This window comes from Crocuta crocuta, unplaced genomic scaffold (genome assembly GCF_008692635.1).
Source record: "Crocuta crocuta isolate KB4526 unplaced genomic scaffold, BGI_CrCroc_1.0 scaffold170, whole genome shotgun sequence".
Lineage (NCBI taxonomy): Eukaryota > Metazoa > Chordata > Mammalia > Carnivora > Hyaenidae > Crocuta > Crocuta crocuta.
This window is the reverse complement of record NW_027527853.1, coordinates 2,962,857-2,983,273: the sequence shown is the minus strand read 5'-3', so window position 1 is coordinate 2,983,273 and position 20,417 is coordinate 2,962,857. Positions and strand designations below refer to the sequence as shown.

Below are 20,417 nucleotides of genomic sequence, written 5' to 3'. Positions count from 1 at the left end.
GCAGCAACAAATCTCCTGGATTTCTTATGCAGATAAGTGCCTCAGGGCAGCACTTCGCAAGCACACAGAGCCTCTGCAGGGAAGGGATCAGGCTAGAGAGGAGCTCACAGAGGGGTGCAGTGGGTACCACAAAGGGGTGCAGTGGGTACCGTGACTTGGGGTGCGGTGGGTACCGCGACTTGCTAAGTCGCACGCCCTCCTCCCCTCCTTCACCACATCGTACTGCCCTCTCGGGGCACTGTCCTTTTCCTCCATGGCTCTGTCACGGTTCTGTAGTTACATATTTAATTATGTGATGTTTTTATTTACTATTCAGCTCACTTGCTAGAAGGAGAGCCCTGGGAGGCAGCGATCATGTGATCTTGTTTACTGGCCCTCCGTCACTTGACGCAGTGGCTGAATCACACAAGAGGTTGGATAAATATTGTTGAATGAAGGAGTGTGTGAGTGGACAAACTAATGAGGAACAAACACACAAATACGGACACGAAGGTGTCTGGGCTTTGGGAAGGAATCCGGGCATCTTCCACGCTGAGAAAAGAGAAGGGCGGTCCAGGCAGCAGGACCGGCATGAGCTCGTGTTGAGGAGACAGGAAAAGAAAGGCAGCCCAGAGTGCCGGCAGAGTCACTATCGCCAGAGACATCCGCGCTCGGGGATGTCTAACCGGTGTCTCGCTACCACCTCTCAGGAAAGTCTTTGCAGTGGAATGTCAACTACTTTCTATTTTCTGGTAGAAAGAGTTGAACACCTATTGTGTCCATCACTGTGGATGACACATGCTCCCTAGACTGAGGCAGGAGCAGGTAAGCAGAGAAGCGTATACACAACCAGGGTGCAGAGCGATGTGCTTGCAGCGCCGCCAGGAGGGTGTAAAGCATGGCTGTGCAGGTCCAGAGGGCAGCAAGGCCACTGCTGGTGGTGGGGATTTTGTCTTACTCGCTTCTAAAAAACTCAATCCAGCATGCTTTCATGAAGTGCCTACGTCCCCGACACAGTTCCTATACATCTGGAGGAACAAAAAGCAACAGAAGTCAGGAAGTGCCCTGAGCCTCCCTTTGCCTCGCTGGGTCAGTTTCAGCCAGGGACAGCTCAGCACCAGCTCTTCCCCGGGATGAGCTGCTTGCTGGTAAGGCCCTGTGACCGGCCCTAGCCCCACTGCCCGCCAGGCACTTCCTGGCTCTCCTAGCCAGTCTCCCCGAGATGGAGGACAGGAGGCTGGCAGTCTCAGCAAAGGCGGGAAGGAAGACTCCTGAGAGTAAAAGGTGCGGGAAGGGAAGGCAGCGTGTTCCAGAAGCAAATCAGTAACTTAACAGGTTTGCTTACAAACGGTCCTTCAGCCAGGCTCAGAGCTTACACAGCTGGGCTGCAAGGCACCTGGCTTGGAGGGGACCCAGATCACAGACATGGGCCCTGATGGGTGGGCTCAGGTGCAGAAAACACAGATGGAGGCAGCCGGTACAAATATGCCAGCTATCGAGGAGGCTGCTAAGGGAAGGCAGCAAATTAGCTAGGGCCAAGTCCACTCTGCACCACACACAAACTTGAGCCACAGAACCAGGCAGCGGGAGCAGGGGTACAAAAGAAAAGTGCAACACAGGAGTCACCTGAAGCTGGACAGCCTTCTAGGAGGGATTACAGACTCATGTGAGTATACAGTTTTCAGCCTCGAGATATTAGCCTTTCTCCTTTGGCTCTTTTCTCCTGATGGAAGGCAAGCCTCTGAGATTTTTCTTTTTAACGTGTGTTTTTTTCCAATTTTTAAATTAAAAAAAATTTAATGTTTATTTATTTTTGAGAGAGAGAAAGAGAGAGAGAGGGAAAGAGAGAAAGGGGGGGGACAGAGACAGAGGGAGACAGAGGGAGACAGAGGAACTGGGGCTTGAACTCACTAACCATGAGATCATCACCTGAGCCGAAGTTGGATGCTTAACCACTGACCGAGGTGCCCAACTCTCTGAGATTTTTAAGCAGATCTAAATCCATAAGCAGATCATGTTGGAAACAAACATACAAGGGCCCCTCAGGAATGGATCCCAAGGCTTTAGGACCCAAAGCCTCAGGGAGGTGAGCGGTCCCTGAGAGAGGTTTTCTGAATGAAATGTGTTACCTAATCAGGGCAGCACTAGGACCACCGTGTCATCCTCTGAAGGCAAGGATGGGGGCTAAAGAACTGAGAAAAAGATCGGGTGATACAAAAAAACACCCAAGAGAAATGTGCCTTCATTTCTGTTTGGTGTGTGCATAAGCTTACCCTTAATAGAAATGTTTATTTCTTATACAGTAAAGTTAGGGAACTGATGGTTTAATTTTGTCTTGAACCAAAATTTTTCAAGAGCATTGGGAGCAAAGTTGAAGGTCTGATAACAAAGACATGCAGTTACCACCTGGTGGCAGCATAGCTAAACTAAAGACCATGAGTGTGAGGGGTATGAATGAGTGAGTGAGTGAGTAAGTGAGTGAGTGTGTGTGTGAGACAGAGAGTGAGANAGTGCCCTGAGCCTCCCTTTGCCTCGCTGGGTCAGTTTCAGCCAGGGACAGCTCAGCACCAGCTCTTCCCCGGGATGAGCTGCTTGCTGGTAAGGCCCTGTGACCCGCCCTAGCCCCACTGCCCGCCAGGCACTTCCTGGCTCTCCTAGCCAGTCTCCCCGAGATGGAGGACAGGAGGCTGGCAGTCTCAGCAAAGGCGGGAAGGAAGACTCCTGAGAGTAAAAGGTGCGGGAAGGGAAGGCAGCGTGTTCCAGAAGCAAATCAGTAACTTAACAGGTTTGCTTACAAACGGTCCTTCAGCCAGGCTCAGAGCTTACACAGCTGGGCTGCAAGGCACCTGGCTTGGAGGGGACCCAGATCACAGACATGGGCCCTGATGGGTGGGCTCAGGTGCAGAAAACACAGATGGAGGCAGCCGGTACAAATATGCCAGCTATCGAGGAGGCTGCTAAGGGAAGGCAGCAAATTAGCTAGGGCCAAGTCCACTCTGCACCACACACAAACTTGAGCCACAGAACCAGGCAGCGGGAGCAGGGGTACAAAAGAAAAGTGCAACACAGGAGTCACCTGAAGCTGGACAGCCTTCTAGGAGGGATTACAGACTCATGTGAGTATACAGTTTTCAGCCTCGAGATATTAGCCTTTCTCCTTTGGCTCTTTTCTCCTGATGGAAGGCAAGCCTCTGAGATTTTTCTTTTTAACGTGTGTTTTTTTCCAATTTTTAAATTAAAAAAAATTTAATGTTTATTTATTTTTGAGAGAGAGAAAGAGAGAGAGAGGGAAAGAGAGAAAGGGGGGGGACAGAGACAGAGGGAGACAGAGGGAGACAGAGGAACTGGGGCTTGAACTCACTAACCATGAGATCATCACCTGAGCCGAAGTTGGATGCTTAACCACTGACCGAGGTGCCCAACTCTCTGAGATTTTTAAGCAGATCTAAATCCATAAGCAGATCATGTTGGAAACAAACATACAAGGGCCCCTCAGGAATGGATCCCAAGGCTTTAGGACCCAAAGCCTCAGGGAGGTGAGCGGTCCCTGAGAGAGGTTTTCTGAATGAAATGTGTTACCTAATCAGGGCAGCACTAGGACCACCGTGTCATCCTCTGAAGGCAAGGATGGGGGCTAAAGAACTGAGAAAAAGATCGGGTGATACAAAAAAACACCCAAGAGAAATGTGCCTTCATTTCTGTTTGGTGTGTGCATAAGCTTACCCTTAATAGAAATGTTTATTTCTTATACAGTAAAGTTAGGGAACTGATGGTTTAATTTTGTCTTGAACCAAAATTTTTCAAGAGCATTGGGAGCAAAGTTGAAGGTCTGATAACAAAGACATGCAGTTACCACCTGGTGGCAGCATAGCTAAACTAAAGACCATGAGTGTGAGGGGTATGAATGAGTGAGTGAGTGAGTAAGTGAGTGAGTGAGTGTGTGTGTGAGAGAGAGAGTGAGAGTGAGAGAGAGAGTGAATGTGCATGTACACCCACACAAGTTCAAGAGAAGGAGAGTCTGGAGTGGAATAATAAAATCTCAGAGTCATAAGCCAACATCACTCCCTTGCCCCACTTCATTCAATACTATGAGTTTCCCTCACAAACTTCCTACTTAGTGGTTGTTTGGATTCCTTTTGGAAAAGGGGAACTCATTACTATCCCTTTTCCAAAACTCAAGTCAGAAAGAGGCAGATTTGTCCCAACACAGTTGGTGACTTCCAAAGAAAGCCTTCACTCTGTAATCTATGTCCTATGAAAGAGTGAACATAACCAACATTCCTTAATACATTCACTTTCAGCCTCTAGGATTGAATGGTAACAAAGGTAGAGCACTGATAAACTTGGTTACATAGACATTTAGAAAGAGCTCAGTATCTGTTCTGTCTCAGTGTCCATTCTGGGGCTGGCAAATGCAGATCCTAGAAGAAGGGCTGGGTCAGGAGAATCCTCTAACCCAGTTGGGGGGCAGACAGACTTGTCCCCAGGAATGTGCTACCAGAATCCTAACTCAGTTCTCCCTCCATGGGATTTAAATAAACTACTAATCTCAGAGACTCAGTTCCCTCCCCTGTGAAATGGAGATAGTTCTATCCATCAAGCCCAAGGACGATCGGACAAATAACAGATGAGATAAAAGCAGTCTGTTTACTTGACAGGGTTGTCAGATGCTGCACTTCTTACTGTGCTGGGTGCTACTGCCAATACACATTTTAGATTTATCCGTTTGCCCTGCTTGTTTATGAACTAGACGGCTTTCTCTCTTAGCGAGTCACTGGTAATAAATGAATGGTTCCTCCCCAGTACACAGCGCTGCTCCTTCTGGGTGAGCAGATAAGTGGTGTTTCTCAAGATAAACCACAAAGACAGAAACACAAACCAAATCATGTCTGGAATCAGAAAATTCGGAGTTTATATGATCTGGCAAATGAAAAATACAGTGGGTTTCTTTTCCATGAGGCAGTGGAATTCTACAGCCTGCCTATGGTATTGGTGGCCTCCTAGCTCCAGGGCAACCAGAATCCCACTGACCCAGGTAACTTTACAAGCTGCCAAAGGCCACAAAGCAGACATCCCCAGAGCACTCTGCTGCCTTGGGAAGTGCTGGCGGGGTTCACTGTTCCTGCCGGGGCTGCCTTGAGCATCCCTGCAGCCTCCCACGGGTGTGAGATTTCTTGTGTTGGAGCATCCAGGGGGATAAGAGGTGTCTCTGTCTCTGCCGACACTAAACTGTTAGTGAAGTGAGGGATTCTTTAACTGTTCAACTGCCCCAGAAGGACACAAGGCAGACACGATGATACGTGGTCTCTGGCTTCCCAAGTGGGTACCGTTTTCCACCAAATGTCCTTCTGTGAATGGGTCTCTGCTCCATAGCGGAAAGGACTGTGTATTGGACCCTCCTGTCTCCCCAACACAGAGAAGAAGGCAAGTAGCTAACAGAGATGTTCCAGAAATGCTTGTTGGGCTGTGGAGAGGCAGGGGGATGTCCATGTACAGAGGGTACCAGAGGCTCTTTGGTGAGCTGATATGAGGGATATGGCTGTCGCTGCTAGATGGCCTCTTTAGAAGAAACTAGGACTAAAACTTATGGCACTAGATGGAAATTTTGGACAGGAAATAAAGACTATGATCCTATAGACAGAGAGACTTGAGCTCAAATGTGAATTCTATCACATATCAGCTGTGAGACTTTGGGAAAGTTGCTTAACCTCTCTGAACCTCAGTTTTATCATTTGTAAAGTGTAGGTTAATCAAAACATCCTTATGCAGCTTTTAAGGATTCAGAGATAGAGGATGTGGATGTGGGGGTGATGCCTTCTCTCCTCAATCCCCTCCACCGCTGGTCATGGCTCATTCGACAAGAGCTGCTACGAGCACTTCCAGTCCTCCCAGTTGGGTGTAGGAAGGGAGCTTCTACGGAGCTTTCCCTCACTCTCCCCGTTCTCCACAAGGGGCAGTCAGTCTAACTAGCGGGCAAGCACCTAATAGTGCCTGGCCCACAGCTTCCAGGTGCTGGGGCGGGGGGGTTGTCAAGGGCCCTGCTGGTGTCAGGGTCTGCCACTGGCCACTGACCCGCCCACATCCCCTACTCTACGGCACCTTCTTGGCACCTGCTTTTCTGTTCATGGGTGGGAAACTCAGGGCTACCTCCTCGTGTGCCCAGAGCTTCTCTGTCTTCTTCTTAGGCTGAAGGTTGGCAATACTCGATCTAGCCCATTCCAGAAAGCCCTCCATCAATAAAGCTGATACACTGATGGGAATTTGTCTTGCCTTTCTTTCTTTTATTTTTAAGCTTACTTCTTTATTTTGAGAGAGATAAAAAAAACCAAACATGTGCGTGTGCACAGGAGCAGGGGAGGGACAGAGAGAGAGAGAGGGAGAGAGAGAAATGGAAGCAGGCTCTGCAAACCCCAACACAGGACTTGATCCTACAAACCATGAGATCATGACCTGAGTCAAAATCAAGAGTCAGTCCAACTGAGCCACCCAGGTGCTCCTTGCCCTTCTTGAATCTATTAAATAGACAAGAGGGAAGGAAGGCTACGTTTTAGGCAGTGTTTCAGAGTGCTTAGAATTTGATAGCAAATGGTAGCAAAATATTAAGAAAGCTCTTTGAGGGCCTCTTGCAGGTCATCCTGCTTCAGTACTGGTTTAAAGTCCAACATTATTTTGACCAGTGGTTCTCAAGGGCAGCGGCACTGCCCTCTAGGGGAGGTTTGGAAAACTAAGAGGGGGTTTGAGGTCACCATGATCAGGGACACTATAGCAGTGTCCCTTATCCCCAGGGATACCTTCCAAAGAGCAGATACCTGAAACCACAGATAAAACCCTACACACACACACACACACACACACACACACACACAAACACACAGTATATATAATAAAATATACACGTACNTTCTTAGGCTGAAGGTTGGCAATACTCGATCTAGCCCATTCCAGAAAGCCCTCCATCAATAAAGCTGATACACTGATGGGAATTTGTCTTGCCTTTCTTTCTTTTATTTTTAAGCTTACTTCTTTATTTTGAGAGAGATAAAAAAAACCAAACATGTGCGTGTGCACAGGAGCAGGGGAGGGACAGAGAGAGAGAGAGGGAGAGAGAGAAATGGAAGCAGGCTCTGCAAACCCCAACACAGGACTTGATCCTACAAACCATGAGATCATGACCTGAGTCAAAATCAAGAGTCAGTCCAACTGAGCCACCCAGGTGCTCCTTGCCCTTCTTGAATCTATTAAATAGACAAGAGGGAAGGAAGGCTACGTTTTAGGCAGTGTTTCAGAGTGCTTAGAATTTGATAGCAAATGGTAGCAAAATATTAAGAAAGCTCTTTGAGGGCCTCTTGCAGGTCATCCTGCTTCAGTACTGGTTTAAAGTCCAACATTATTTTGACCAGTGGTTCTCAAGGGCAGCGGCACTGCCCTCTAGGGGAGGTTTGGAAAACTAAGAGGGGGTTTGAGGTCACCATGATCAGGGACACTATAGCAGTGTCCCTTATCCCCAGGGATACCTTCCAAGGAGCAGATACCTGAAACCACAGACAAAACCCTACACACACACACACACACACAGTATAGTTTTCCCTATATACACGTACCTATAATAAAATTCAATTTATCAGTTAGGCATAGTAAGAGATTAACAACTATCACTAATAATAAAAGAGAACTATAACACTATAGTATAATAAAAGTTAGGTGAATGTGGTTTCTCTTTCAAAATATTTTACTGAACTCACCCTTCTTGTGATGACATGTGATGATAAAATGCTTATACGATAAGATAAATGACATCCGCACTGTGCCATTACCATTAGGCTACCATTGACCTTTTGAGGCTATGTCAGTAGGAGGATCATCTGCTTTTGGGCCACAGCTGATCATGGGAAAATGCAGAAAGTGAAATATCAGGTGAGGGGGGCGTCTACTGCACTGGCATTTAGCAGAAGGGAGAAAGACGCTGACACCCTGCAGAGTACAGGGCTGTCATGCACAATGGCGTGTTTTGTGCCCCTCATGACTTCTAAATATTTCACTAGACATACATATAGGTTTAAAAAAAAACCTTGCTAGGGGCGCCTGGGTGGCTTAGTCAGTTAAGCGTCCGACTTTCACTTAGGTCATGATCTCGCGGTTCGTGGGTTCGAGCCCCGCGTTGGGCTCTGTGCTGACTGCCAGCTCAGAGCCTGGAGCCTATTTCAGAGTCTGTGTCTCCCTCTCTCTCTCTGACCCTCCCCTGCTCACGCTGTCTCTCTCTCCCTCTCTCTCCTAGAAATAAATAAAAATATTAAAAAAAAAAAAACAACCTTGCTTATGACATGTATTTACACATATGTGTGCCTTTGTACATATCTATGTATATTTATGTGTGTATATTTCTCAATTTAATATCAGCAGGTACAAAGAAAAATATAGACAAATATTCCTACCAAACTATTAGGAATGCTATGTTGGTTGGCTTGGAGTCGAGTCATATGGACTTTTGATAACTCAGTTATACATGTCTATTTTGTTTCAGGTTTTTATAAGAACATTGCTATTGGAAAAAAAACAATTAAGGTAACCAAAAAATGGGCAAGATATGTTAATCAACTTACAAGAAAAATCCAGTCCTAAAGATATGATATTTTAGAAATAAGTTTATTTTATATGAATCCATTAAAGTTGGGTTACCAAAAAAATCAGCTTATAATTTTCTGAGCCTGGAAATGAAACTGTTTCATATATAAATACAACTTTTAGGGGCGCCTGGGTGACTCAGTTGGTTGAGCATCTGATTTCAGCTCAGCTCATGATCTTGCATTCATGGGTTTGAGCACCCACATTGGGCTCTGTGCTGACAGCTCAGAGCCTGGAGCCTGCTTTGGATTCTGTGTGGATTCTCTCTCTGCCCCTCCCCTTCTCATTCTCTGTCTCTCTCTCTCTCAAAAAATAAAATGTTAAAAAAAAGTAAAAAATAAATATAATTTGTATTTCTGCACGGTTTTGATAGGCACTGAATTTTCCAGGAATTCAATTACTATGAAAATGGAAAGGAGGGTGTGAAAAATCATTTACCACTTAGAAGAACCCATTGTTGGCGGTATCTGAGTCTCCAGTACAATAGACATGTATCAGTCAGTCAGCATTTGAGGCCATGACATTGGCAGTGATTCTGACTATTTCATTATGTCCTCATGTGCAGGCATACTGAGCTATTCCTTTCCTCTTACTTCTCTTTTATATTTCATTTAGAGCATATGTTTGATTCCTAAATTTGATTTCTAAATTACATAATATGTAATGGGGCACCTGGGTGGCTCAGTCGGGTAAGCATCTGACGGTTGGTCTCAGCTCAGGTCATGATTTCATGGTTTGTGGAATCGAGTCCCAGGTGGGGCTCTGCACCAACCATGAAGAGCCTGCTTGGGATTCTCCCTCTCTCTCTTTCCCTCTCTCTTGGCCCCTCTTGCTCATGCACGCATGTGCTCTAAATAAATAAACAAACTAATTAACTAACTAAAAAATTTCTTTTAATCTTCATATGTAGGTAGACTATATTGTATATGAATGGCATGTCAGGGTACTGAAGGGGAGCATTATGAAACATTTGCTATAAAAAGGGCCCGTTGGGGCTGACAGGGTTGAGAGCCACTAATTTAGCCTCTCAGGTCACAAGACAATGCCTCCACCAACTCTGACCTCCAGGCACTTGCCTACACTTTTCAGGCACTCAGCAGTCGCAGCAGAGGAAGTTTGGAGAAGGACTGTGCTTGTCGCAGCACATGATGACAAGATCTAACTTGTGTAAAACAGGATCTTCGTTTCTCTGGGGCCAGGGTGGGGGTAGGCTAGGGACTTCCCCCCTCCCCTAGCACCACATGGCAGAGTGAAGAAAGCCGTGTGTCAGCAGAAAGATGGGAGCAGAACCGGGCCATGCTACTTACAAAGGTCTTCGGTGGCAGCTGGGACAAAGGCAGCCATGGACTCGTACAGCTCCTCGTCACAGCCGGGGTTGAGGGAGCACTTCATGAGCAGGTCTGTGGAAAGGTGGGCCATGGACTCATACACGGCGTCGGCCTCCTCCCCTTGCATCAGTTCCTCTTTAATGTGACTCTTCAGCATGTCCACGGTTTCCTGAAAGGGAAGGCGGGAGTCACAGGCCAAGCCTGTCCCTCTGGGTAGTGTTAGGCCTTCAGGGGCTCGTGACAGGCAAAGTCAAGGTTCACATGGGTCAGGGTTCAGCTGTGTGTGTCTGTCTGTATTTCCCACCAGCCCGAAAGCTCTCGGAGGCCAGTCTCCAAGTCTCCTTCTGTTTGTTTTAATCTTTCTATCTCCTCCCAACACAAAGCACAGAGTCATACACACAAGAGACCATCATTAAGCATCCAATGACCAGAGGATACAAATTAAAGACTTTCTCATGAGCGCCTATTACAGGTCAGGTACAATGCCCCATGTTTGCCTATACATTGCCTCATGTCATCCCTTCCATAACTGCTTAAGAAAGTTGTAATGTTTCCTAGCTCATAAACGAGAAAACCTAGTGCCTTACTCAAGGGTGTGCAATTCTGCCTTCTGACCGTTCTACTACCCCCCTGGTACCTACTTAGGGAAACAAGTGACACCCAAGGCTGTCACGCTTACTGACCAGCTAGGTGGAAATCCAAATGGGCTAAGCAGGACTGCAGCTAAGATGTCCCTGAGCTAACGTGCAGTCAGACGTCCCTCAGCTGCTCGGGGCCTAGTCCCAGTTCCTTCCAGCAGGCTGCTCTGAAGTAGCTCCCTTGCTTTTCTACCCTGTGTGCCCGAGAGCAGAGGCGGTCTTGAATGAGGTGCCCTGCAGTCAGACAGGCGGCCCTCTGTCATTCTGGCAGCAGGTGGTGGTAAAGCCAGAAAGCAGGCTTCCCTGAAACCTCCGCACAACTTTCCTGGTAAGAAACTTTGGTGTTTCACAATCCCTATTTCAGCATCAAACCACAAAAATCCTCGTTTTCATCATCATCACCCCAAGAGAACTAATCTGCTATTGACACAATGTGCTGGTTTCCTGATGAGTCCCGAGGAGTGGCCCAGGTGACAGCTGGGAAGTGATGGAGACTCAAGGTCTGGCGCTCGGTTTTGAGGTGGTGGAAAGAGGAAATGGGACAGTTCTTAGAGGTCATAAACAATATGCGGGGCAACCTCTTGGCAGCAATGCTGGAGATGCACCGGCGGAAGGTGATTTTTGGTTGGAGAGCAAAGAAGATATGAGCAATGTGAACCAGATGAACCTCAGTGTCAACTGAAAAGGCATCTCGAAACTTCCCTGTTACATAGAGTAGAATAACAAGCCCAGCGTGAGCATCAAGCTAGGTCTACATCCCATTTCCACCCTTACTAGAGTGTGACCCTGGCACAGTTCCTCTGCCTTGCAAAGCCCTTCTCCTCATTTATTAAAGAGATAACAAAACTGCCAACCTCAAAAGGATTGTGGCAAGGATTAAATAAAACGCTGCATTTGCCAATCAAATTCAATAAATGGTAGTTATGGCTATGAACACAGTATGTCCCCAGTAAAAACTGTCGGCATGGAAATGAAACCTTGCACTTGATACATTTGTGACTTCAAAGGAAAGTCAAGTAAATAGTCCTGGCACTGCGAACACTGTTTAGACTCATTTCTGTAGACCATGCCCCAAACAGGCCCTCATGCTATTCTACTCATTTGACACACATAATCACCCCCAAACTGTGGGGAGCCCCTCAGTGAGTCACTGTCCTGCAAATTGTCAAATACAGAATTAAAAACACAGAATTAAGTTTCTGGAGAGGTGTAGGCTCACCTCTGTATGGAAATAGAGAGCAAGACTAGATTGTCTTTATTGTTCCTTTTGAGGTCACAGCCACACAAGAGAGGCTGAGAGTCTCAGCTGTGACTCGTGAAGATGAAGGAAAATCAGAAGAGGGTGGAGTCAGGAAAGGCAGGGGCCTCCAAGACAAGAGAAGCAATATTGGGGCACGAAATAAGGCCAAGGCAAGGATGAGACTATACTCAGAGAAGGACCCAGAAGTCAATGATCAAGGAGGATCTGGGGGTCTAAAACCAGATGAGCAAATAAACTGGGCCTATCTCCCTTAGACAGACAGAGGCTCAGAAAGAGAGACAGGCCATTGGCACAAGGTGGGTCCTCATAGGTGGCCTCCCTGAAGCATCAAGTGCAGAGCTTCATTGTGGTCTCTGCTAAGGACAGAACCAAGGCTGACAGTTGACCTGGACCTGACAGTGGGTGAGGCAGCTGGGAGCATCCCACCAAAGTGCCTTGGAGGTGGGGGAAAGGGATCAGCATTAACCTCTGGCAGATTCACTCTTTAAATGTCTCTGTAAATTTTCTGAGGGTGGACCAAAGTGTTTTACATACATTATTTCCTTTTATCCTGAAAACAACCCTATGAGTAGAACAGGTATTACCTTCCTGCTGTACCTTAGGATGCTAAGAGAGAGAGTATACATGATCTGTCCATGTCACCCACTGTGGCTGACAAGTGTTGGCTCAGGAACGTGGACCCAGGTCTATGTGGCTCCAGGGCCCGGCTCCACACACAATGGCCCCACCAGAAAAGGGGCACGTGAGCCCCTGCTAGAGACGAAATTTAGCCATGTCTCTAGTGAAAAGGCAGCCCTAGGACCTCACAGTCCATTTCCATTCATGGGGCCATCCCACCTTGACCTTACCACATATTCATCGATGAACTGCCGTAGGTCCCTGAAGCCATGTTTCTCAGCAATGGTGTTGGGGTAGTGGCCGTGCTTGTTTGCCACACTGTATGCCTGTAGAGCTCCCGGGCAGGTGAGCAACAAGGCAGTGAGGTTCTTCAGTCCATACTTCGCAGCAAAATGCAACAAAGTGGGCAGCTCTTCTTCCCTCTGGTCTGAACAATTGTTAAGGAAAACAATGGACACGTGAAAATGAAGCCGCGGGCACCCTTATTCATAGACACAGAGCTGGCAAGACTACCATGGCATCCAGCAGGCACTCAATCAATACTTCTTGGCTGACTGACCTAACATCTGACAGCTTCCTTTGAGGTACCACTGAAGATTATATGCCCTTAGATGGCAGAAGAAACAGATTAATTTGCAAATCTAATAATATCCTGCCTTCTTTCTCTAAAAGGATCAAAGAATCCTGAAAAATAATACGAATTCAAAATATGCTGATTTTCTAAAGGCTTAAGTAGCAGCCACAAAGTACAACAGGGATCAGGTTTTGACCTTCTCTGCAAATTTCACAGCGCTTTAACACAATTGTTTTGTGCTGATTAAAACAGAGAAGTCCAACTTCTTAGCTCTCACTCCAAATTTCATAAAGTATGCCACGTAATCCTAGGTATGTTAATTAGCCTTTCCATGGCCCTTAGTTTAGAACGAGGAGATATTCCCAAACTATCTCAAAAGGGCTGGAAGGATTAATACGATGGTATTCAGTGAGCTCCTTGTTTAGGACAGGTTTTGAATGTTGGTATTAATACACCTGAGCTGCAGGATGTCCATTAACCTCCTGATTCATGGGAAACAAAGTATTCCTGTGGGTCACTGGATCCCTATGACCCCCTTCACTAATATCTGGATACAGCAAGTTAAACTCTACCAAGAAAACAGACATGTTTGTGTTGTGGAGTTGGGGACAACTCTTTCTTTTGTTTGTTTTCATAAAAATTGATTTTTAAAAAACTTTTTAAATATTTATTTTTGAGAGAGAGAGACACACAGAGCGTGAGCAGGGGCAGGGCAAGGGCAAGGAGAGAGGATACACAGAATCCAAAGCAGGCTCCAGGCTCTATGCTGACAGCACAGGATTGATGCAGGAGGAGATGCAGGGCTTGAACTCACAAACTGTGAGATCATGACCTGAGCCAAAGTCAGACACTCAACCGACTGAGCCATCCAGGTGCCCCATAAAAACTGATTTCTAAACCCAACAGTGATAGATAGATAGATAGATAGATAGACATATACTTTTCTGTACACACACACACACACACACACACACACACACACGCATATATCTTTTTAATAAGACAAACCCAGCTTCCTATTCACTAGGATATGATCCTTGGGATGAAGGGACTATAAATATCCCCGGACTCCACAATGGCAGGCTATACTCCTTCCTGAGTGAGAAACTCTACAACTCTCTCATGAGTTGCCACTGGCAGCCTTTGGATATGGTTCACTCTAAAATCCCAGATGAGACCCCCAGAGATGCATGTCATATCATGCTACCCAACTATCATATCAATTGCATCCTGTTTTGGTTTTTTCATGGGTGTTTTTTGGGTGTGTTTTTGTTTTTGTTTTTGTTTTGTTTTGTTTTGTTTTCTGCTGAAACAAAAAGAATTCTCCCAGGAATGTAATCTGTGCTATATGTAAATACAAATCTCCGGGACTTAGATGTGACTGACATGATAAAATGCAATGTAAATAAACTTTACCAGCACAAAAAAAAAAAAGAGAGAGAGAGAGAGAGAGAGAGAAAATTGAGAATATTAACACTGCGGAATTCAAGAACATTCCACAGTAGAAAAATGGGGAGAGGCAACAAGAGAATGCCCCCAGGAGAAGGACAGAAGGGTAAAAGAACCTCATCCTTGTGATTCTCTTGGCTACGGAGGGACATGGCTNCGGACTCCACAATGGCAGGCTATACTCCTTCCTGAGTGAGAAACTCTACAACTCTCTCATGAGTTGCCACTGGCAGCCTTTGGATATGGTTCACTCTAAAATCCCAGATGAGACCCCCAGAGATGCATGTCATATCATGCTACCCAACTATCATATCAATTGCATCCTGTTTTGGTTTTTTCATGGGTGTTTTTTGGGTGTGTTTTTGTTTTTGTTTTTGTTTTGTTTTGTTTTGTTTTCTGCTGAAACAAAAAGAATTCTCCCAGGAATGTAATCTGTGCTATATGTAAATACAAATCTCCGGGACTTAGATGTGACTGACATGATAAAATGCAATGTAAATAAACTTTACCAGCACAAAAAAAAAAAAAGAGAGAGAGAGAGAGAGAGAGAGAAAAAATTGAGAATATTAACACTGCGGAATGCAAGAACATTCCACAGTAGAAAAATGGGGAGAGGCAACAAGAGAATGCCCCCAGGAGAAGGACAGAAGGGTAAAAGAACCTCATCCTTGTGATTCTCTTGGCTACGGAGGGTGGGACATGGCTAGAGGGTAACCAGGTTCTACTGTGCCACATCAAGGAAGAGTGGTGTCCACAAGAGCGCCCTATCAGGCCCCCTGCCCAGCTGGCCGGGGACCACCCCCACACACGTGGTTCATGTCACACATGCACACGAGACTGCTCCTCCCTCACTGAACAAATGTTCTGAGCCTCCAATTAGCCACCCAGGCACTGCCTCTGCCCTCCCTGGGCTGACAGCCAGGCAGAGAAGACAGACATAGGTGAGAAACCAGCATAGAGGACAGCTGACATGCCCAGGGAGTCCCCGGCAAGTAGACAGAACCTGCCAAAAGTTCGGGAAGGTCTTCCCGAGGAAGTGCTTCCTAAGCTGCTGCCAGGGAATGAAGAGAGGGTCGCTAGGTGAACGGCAACCAATGAGAAGAAGAAACTGTATTCCCATGAGTCAAGTTTTGGCAAGAGGCAGGGTGGAATTTTCACTAGGTGAAAGAAGCTCATATATTCTGTAGAGCAGAGCCAGGAGATGGAGTGGAGAGAGATGAGGCCAGAAATGCAGGAAGAACCCCTTGGGAAGTGCTTGCAAACACGTTAAGGAGTTTGATCTTGATCTCGAAGGCCTATGGGGACCACAAAGGGTTTTTAGCAAAGGGTGGAGGCATGCAGAGCAGCCAGCCAGTGAAGGAATCATCTTCCAAGGACAAGCTGCAGAGCGGGAGCCAGTGAGGTTCGAGAGCAGGAGCCAGCGAGGTACGAGTACAGGCTGACTGGACGCTGGAGCCAACAGAGTGGAGCCAATCCACGGCCGAGTTCCTGAGGTTTGACCTTTAGACTTACTTGTCATCATATCTTCCTCTTCCAGTTGGTTAATTCCAAAGAGGTGCAGCCCACTCGCAGGGATATTGTTCTTCAGGGACTCAGTAAGCAGTTTATCAAGGGTCTCTGTGTTGTAGGGCACAATTTTAAAGGCCTGAACACAAAAGGGAAGAAGGTCAAACTTTAACTCTGGCTATTCCCATAGGTTCAAAACTAAAGAACCACAAGCAGAAACTACACACCCAGGGGCGCCTGGGTGGCTCAGTTGGTTAAGCATCTGACTTCAGCTCAGGTCACAATCTCATGGTTCATGAGTTTGAGCCCCACGTTGGGCTCTGTGCTAACAGCTCAGAACTTGGAGTCTGCTTTGGGTTTTGTGTGTATGTCTCTCTCTGCCCCTCCCCTGCTCATGGTCTGTCTGTCTGTCTCTCTCTCTCTCTCTCAAAAATACATAAAAATATTTTTTAAAAAAATGTTTAATTAAAAAATAAAAAGGAACTACATGTCTAGGAAACTCAGGTTTCCTCTTGGCATCCTTACCTGACACATAAACTCCACAGGATTCGCAGCATTGGATAATAAATTCCCAATTTCCTCCATGTCAGTATAATAGCTGATGACAGTTTCACACACCACTAACTCCCCGGAATAGATCTTTAGAGAAACATTCCCAGATGAAAGATCTGAAGAGAAGGAAAAAACAAAACAAAACAAAACAAAAAAACACCATGAATAAACCCAGGAAGAACAAGGATCCAGGGGGAAAGTGTTTGTGGATTCACCTTAATGGTAGAGAAATTAACTGGAAGCTAGAAGAAAGATGTTGGAGATAAGGTGGAGGGTAGAGAAGTGAGAGGAAGGGTAGACGTAGGGAGTGAGCAGACCAGCACTTGGGAGGCGTCTGACTCAGGAATTGTCCTCATTGGGTCTGCAATTGAGGTTTTGGAAGATTTACATCTGTTTTGTTCACCACAGTAGGCCCAGTACCGTGATAAACAGGAAGAGGAGATAAGTTTGAAGCACTTTGTACAAAGGTCAGCGGTTGGCACAAGGTGGGATAGATCCTAGCAGGTAGAACCCTGCCTCCACGACACTGGGCCAAGAGAATTGATTCACTTGCTCTGTTGCTATCATTACTACATGCTCCCTCCTCTGCACCACAGGAAGGGGTTTTGCGGGGGAAAGAAAAAATTAAAAATACACCAACCACAAAGATTCGATTCACAAAAGAGGAAATGCAACAAGTGCAGAATGTGGAAAATACTCAGCCTCTCTAATAATCAAAGAAATGCAAATTAAAACAATGGGCTACTCTTTGAAAAAAACATCACATTAGCAAAGATATTTAAAATGATAGTGCCTAGGGTTGGTGATGGCATAGCAAACTTGAGAGGAGAAATATTTCAGAGAGCAATTAAACCCTATTTTTCAGGATCCTTAAAAATGCCCATCATTTCAGGGATTCCAACTTGAGGAAATAAAAATCTTAAATGCATACATAAAGATGCTCAATACATCATAACTTAAAAGAATAAGACGACAATAAGAAATCAGAAATTATATAATACAGAACAATGAGAAAATGAAAAAAGATGATACTTCTTTTCAATGGAGTATTATGCAGCTTTAAACAATATGGATTATAAGATGTAGGTCCAACACAAGCAACTGGCTTTAGAAGTTATGATACATCTATACAATGGGTCACCTTGCAACCATTAAGCATCATGTTATAAAAGAATATTTATTAACATGGGGAAATACTCATAGGTATTTTCCAGGTAATGAAAGTGGCCTATGAGACTATTCGAAGCTATGTACACAGATTCAGAAAAATACAGAAATCACTAATTTTCTTTGGGGTGGGCAAATGGGCAATTTTCTTTTTTTTAAAAAAAATTCAAATATTTACAGCAAAACATAACAAATTGCAATGCTGAGTATGGAAATTTAGTGCCTCTAATATACATATATATATTATTTATATAATATATATTTTTTAATATTTATATTTATAAATATATATATATATTTACAGATAGTTTATTGTCAAGTTGGTTTCCATATAACACCTGGTGCTCATCCCCACAAGTGCCCTCCTCCATGCCCACCTCCCCCCTCTCCCCCTACACCCTGAGTCCTCAGTTTGTTCTCAGCATTCAAGAGTCTCTCATGGTTTGCCTCTCTCCCTCTCTCCCACCATTTCTCCCCTTTTTCTCCCCCATGGTCCTCCGTTAAGTTCCTCCTAATCCTCCTATATGTGCAAACATATGATATTTGTCCTTCTCTGCCTGACTTATTTTGCTCAGCATAACACCCTCAAGGTCCATCCATGTTGCTACACATGGCCAGATTTCATTGTTTCTCATTGCCATGTAGCATTCCATCATATAGATAAACCACATCTTCTTGATCCATTCATCCGTTGATGGACACTTAGGCTCTTTCAATGTTTTAGCTATTGTTGAGAGTGCTGCTCTGGACATTAGGGTACATGTGCTCCTATACATCAGCATTCCTGTATCCCTTGGGTAAATTCCTAGCAGTGCTATTGCTGGGTCCTAGGGGAGTTCTATTGTTAACTTTTTGAGGAACCTCCACACTGTTTTCCAGAGGGGCTGTACCAGTTTACATTCCTACCAACAGTGTAGGAGGGTGCCAAATGGGCAATTTTCTATTTACTTTCCTTCATGGTGGCTGTACTCTTCAACTTTTTGGTATTGAGCACATTATTTTTGTAACAGAAAAAGTATATTATAAAATGGTAAGTTACAAAGTCCATGTGATAGCACAGGGTAAAAAGATGCTAAGAGAATAAATATAAGATTATATGAAGAAAAACAGAGTATTGAAAACAACTGCTTTTCAAAATTGTGAACAAAAGCCAAAAGACAGTGTAGTGGTTGGATAAATCTTTTCCTACTTTCCTCTAGTTTCAAAAAATTTTAATAATGTTAATCTCATAAGGATAAAAATTTTAGTATATCTATTTCCCCCCATCATACATGTATGTTTCTGCAGCTTCCTTTTCCTTTAAACAGAACATGACAACCAAATCCGAATGTTGGCTGTCACTTTTCTCAGATGCTGAATAAAGACAGGACAAGTAAAAGAAAGCAAGAGGGGCCTCTTCCTGAACAGGTTGCCTAATTTCCGGAGGTAGATGGGGCTACTTACTGGGGGCCTTCACGGAAATGGTGTACTCATTCTCCAGCTTGGCTTCCACCCTTAATGAGGGAGAATCCTCAGGAGAAAATTCCGCTTCTGTCGTCACCCTCTCATCCAACTTACATCTCACGATGACGTAGACAGTGGTTTCCGCCTGGAACAGGAGATAAGTCAGTGTCCCCTCTCCCTCCTGGGAGCCCTATTAGGATGCTGGGCAGAGGGTCTCCTGGCTCCCTGACCCCCAGCTCTATCTAGAGACACCGTCCCAGAGCAGGGTGGGGTCTGCTATCCGGCACTGGGCACAACTGCCGAGGGTCCCATTTATAAAGCTTTACAGCGATTTGATGGAGTAATTTTACATCTGTTGAACCTAATGTAATAATTTTAAAAACCTGGGGCTTGTATTTCATACATCTTTTTATTTCATTTTTATAGCATTTCTTTTCTATTGTGTTTTATTGTGTTTTTATTGTGTATTAGTCCATGGCAGAATTGGAAAATTTGAAAAACAAAATAAAAAGGATCTTCACAGATAGTTTGAGAAGCACTTTCTGAGAGTAGGCTGGCTACTCAATGTGAAGCTGGTAGACTAACAGCACTGGGAGTTGGTTAGAAATGTAGAATCCCAGGCCTCGCCTGGATCCACTGAACCATCAAAGTCTGAATTTTGCCAAGACTCCCCGAGTGACTCATATGCACCTTACAACATGAGAGGCACCAGCCAGGAGAAGCCCTCTTGGCTTCTGCTCTTTATACTGTTCTTGACTGGGCAAAAATATACCTTATCCCAAGGCACGAAGCAACCTGTAATAGCTGTTTTACTGCTTTACGATCTCTTGCCAGGCCAGCCACATACGACTATATTGTTTTACTGTGCTAGTTAGGTGGGCGATGGGCCTCTCAAGACTTGAACTGGTAAGGACAGATCCTCCAAAGAGCAGGAGAGAAAGAAGGGATTTCCAGTCATTAGTCACTTGCTAATCGCCAAGTGTTCATCCTAAGATTCTATTATAAAGTCCTTTGGGGCACCTGGGTGGCTCAATAGGTTAAGTGTCCAACTTTGGCTCAGGTCATGATCTCAGTTTGTGGCTTTGAGCCCCGCATCAGGCTCTGTGCTGACAGCTCAGAACCTGGAGCTTGCTTCAGATTCTGTGTCTTCCCCTCTCTCTGCCCCTTCCCCACTCGCACTCCGTATCTCTCAAAAATAAACATTTATATTTATATTAAATAAACATTAAATAAAATTTTTTAAAAAATAAGATAAAGCCCTCATAGTAGCCCTTCATGAC

General features: G+C 45.2%; 1 protein-coding gene across 1 annotated transcript in view; it reads right to left on the bottom strand.

Annotated features, from left to right (window-relative positions):
- Positions 1-20,417, bottom strand: part of PIK3AP1 (phosphoinositide-3-kinase adaptor protein 1) — a 125,875-nt gene that overhangs the window by 44,551 nt on the left and 60,907 nt on the right. Inside the window, exons 4-8 of the mRNA XM_077780341.1 lie at positions 19,138-19,282; positions 16,501-16,643; positions 15,982-16,114; positions 12,677-12,873; positions 9,909-10,098 (exon numbers count right to left, since the gene is read on the bottom strand). Coding sequence (XP_077636467.1) covers positions 9,909-10,098; positions 12,677-12,873; positions 15,982-16,114; positions 16,501-16,643; positions 19,138-19,282 — 808 coding nt within the window. The remainder of the gene's footprint in view (positions 1-9,908; positions 10,099-12,676; positions 12,874-15,981; positions 16,115-16,500; positions 16,644-19,137; positions 19,283-20,417) is intronic.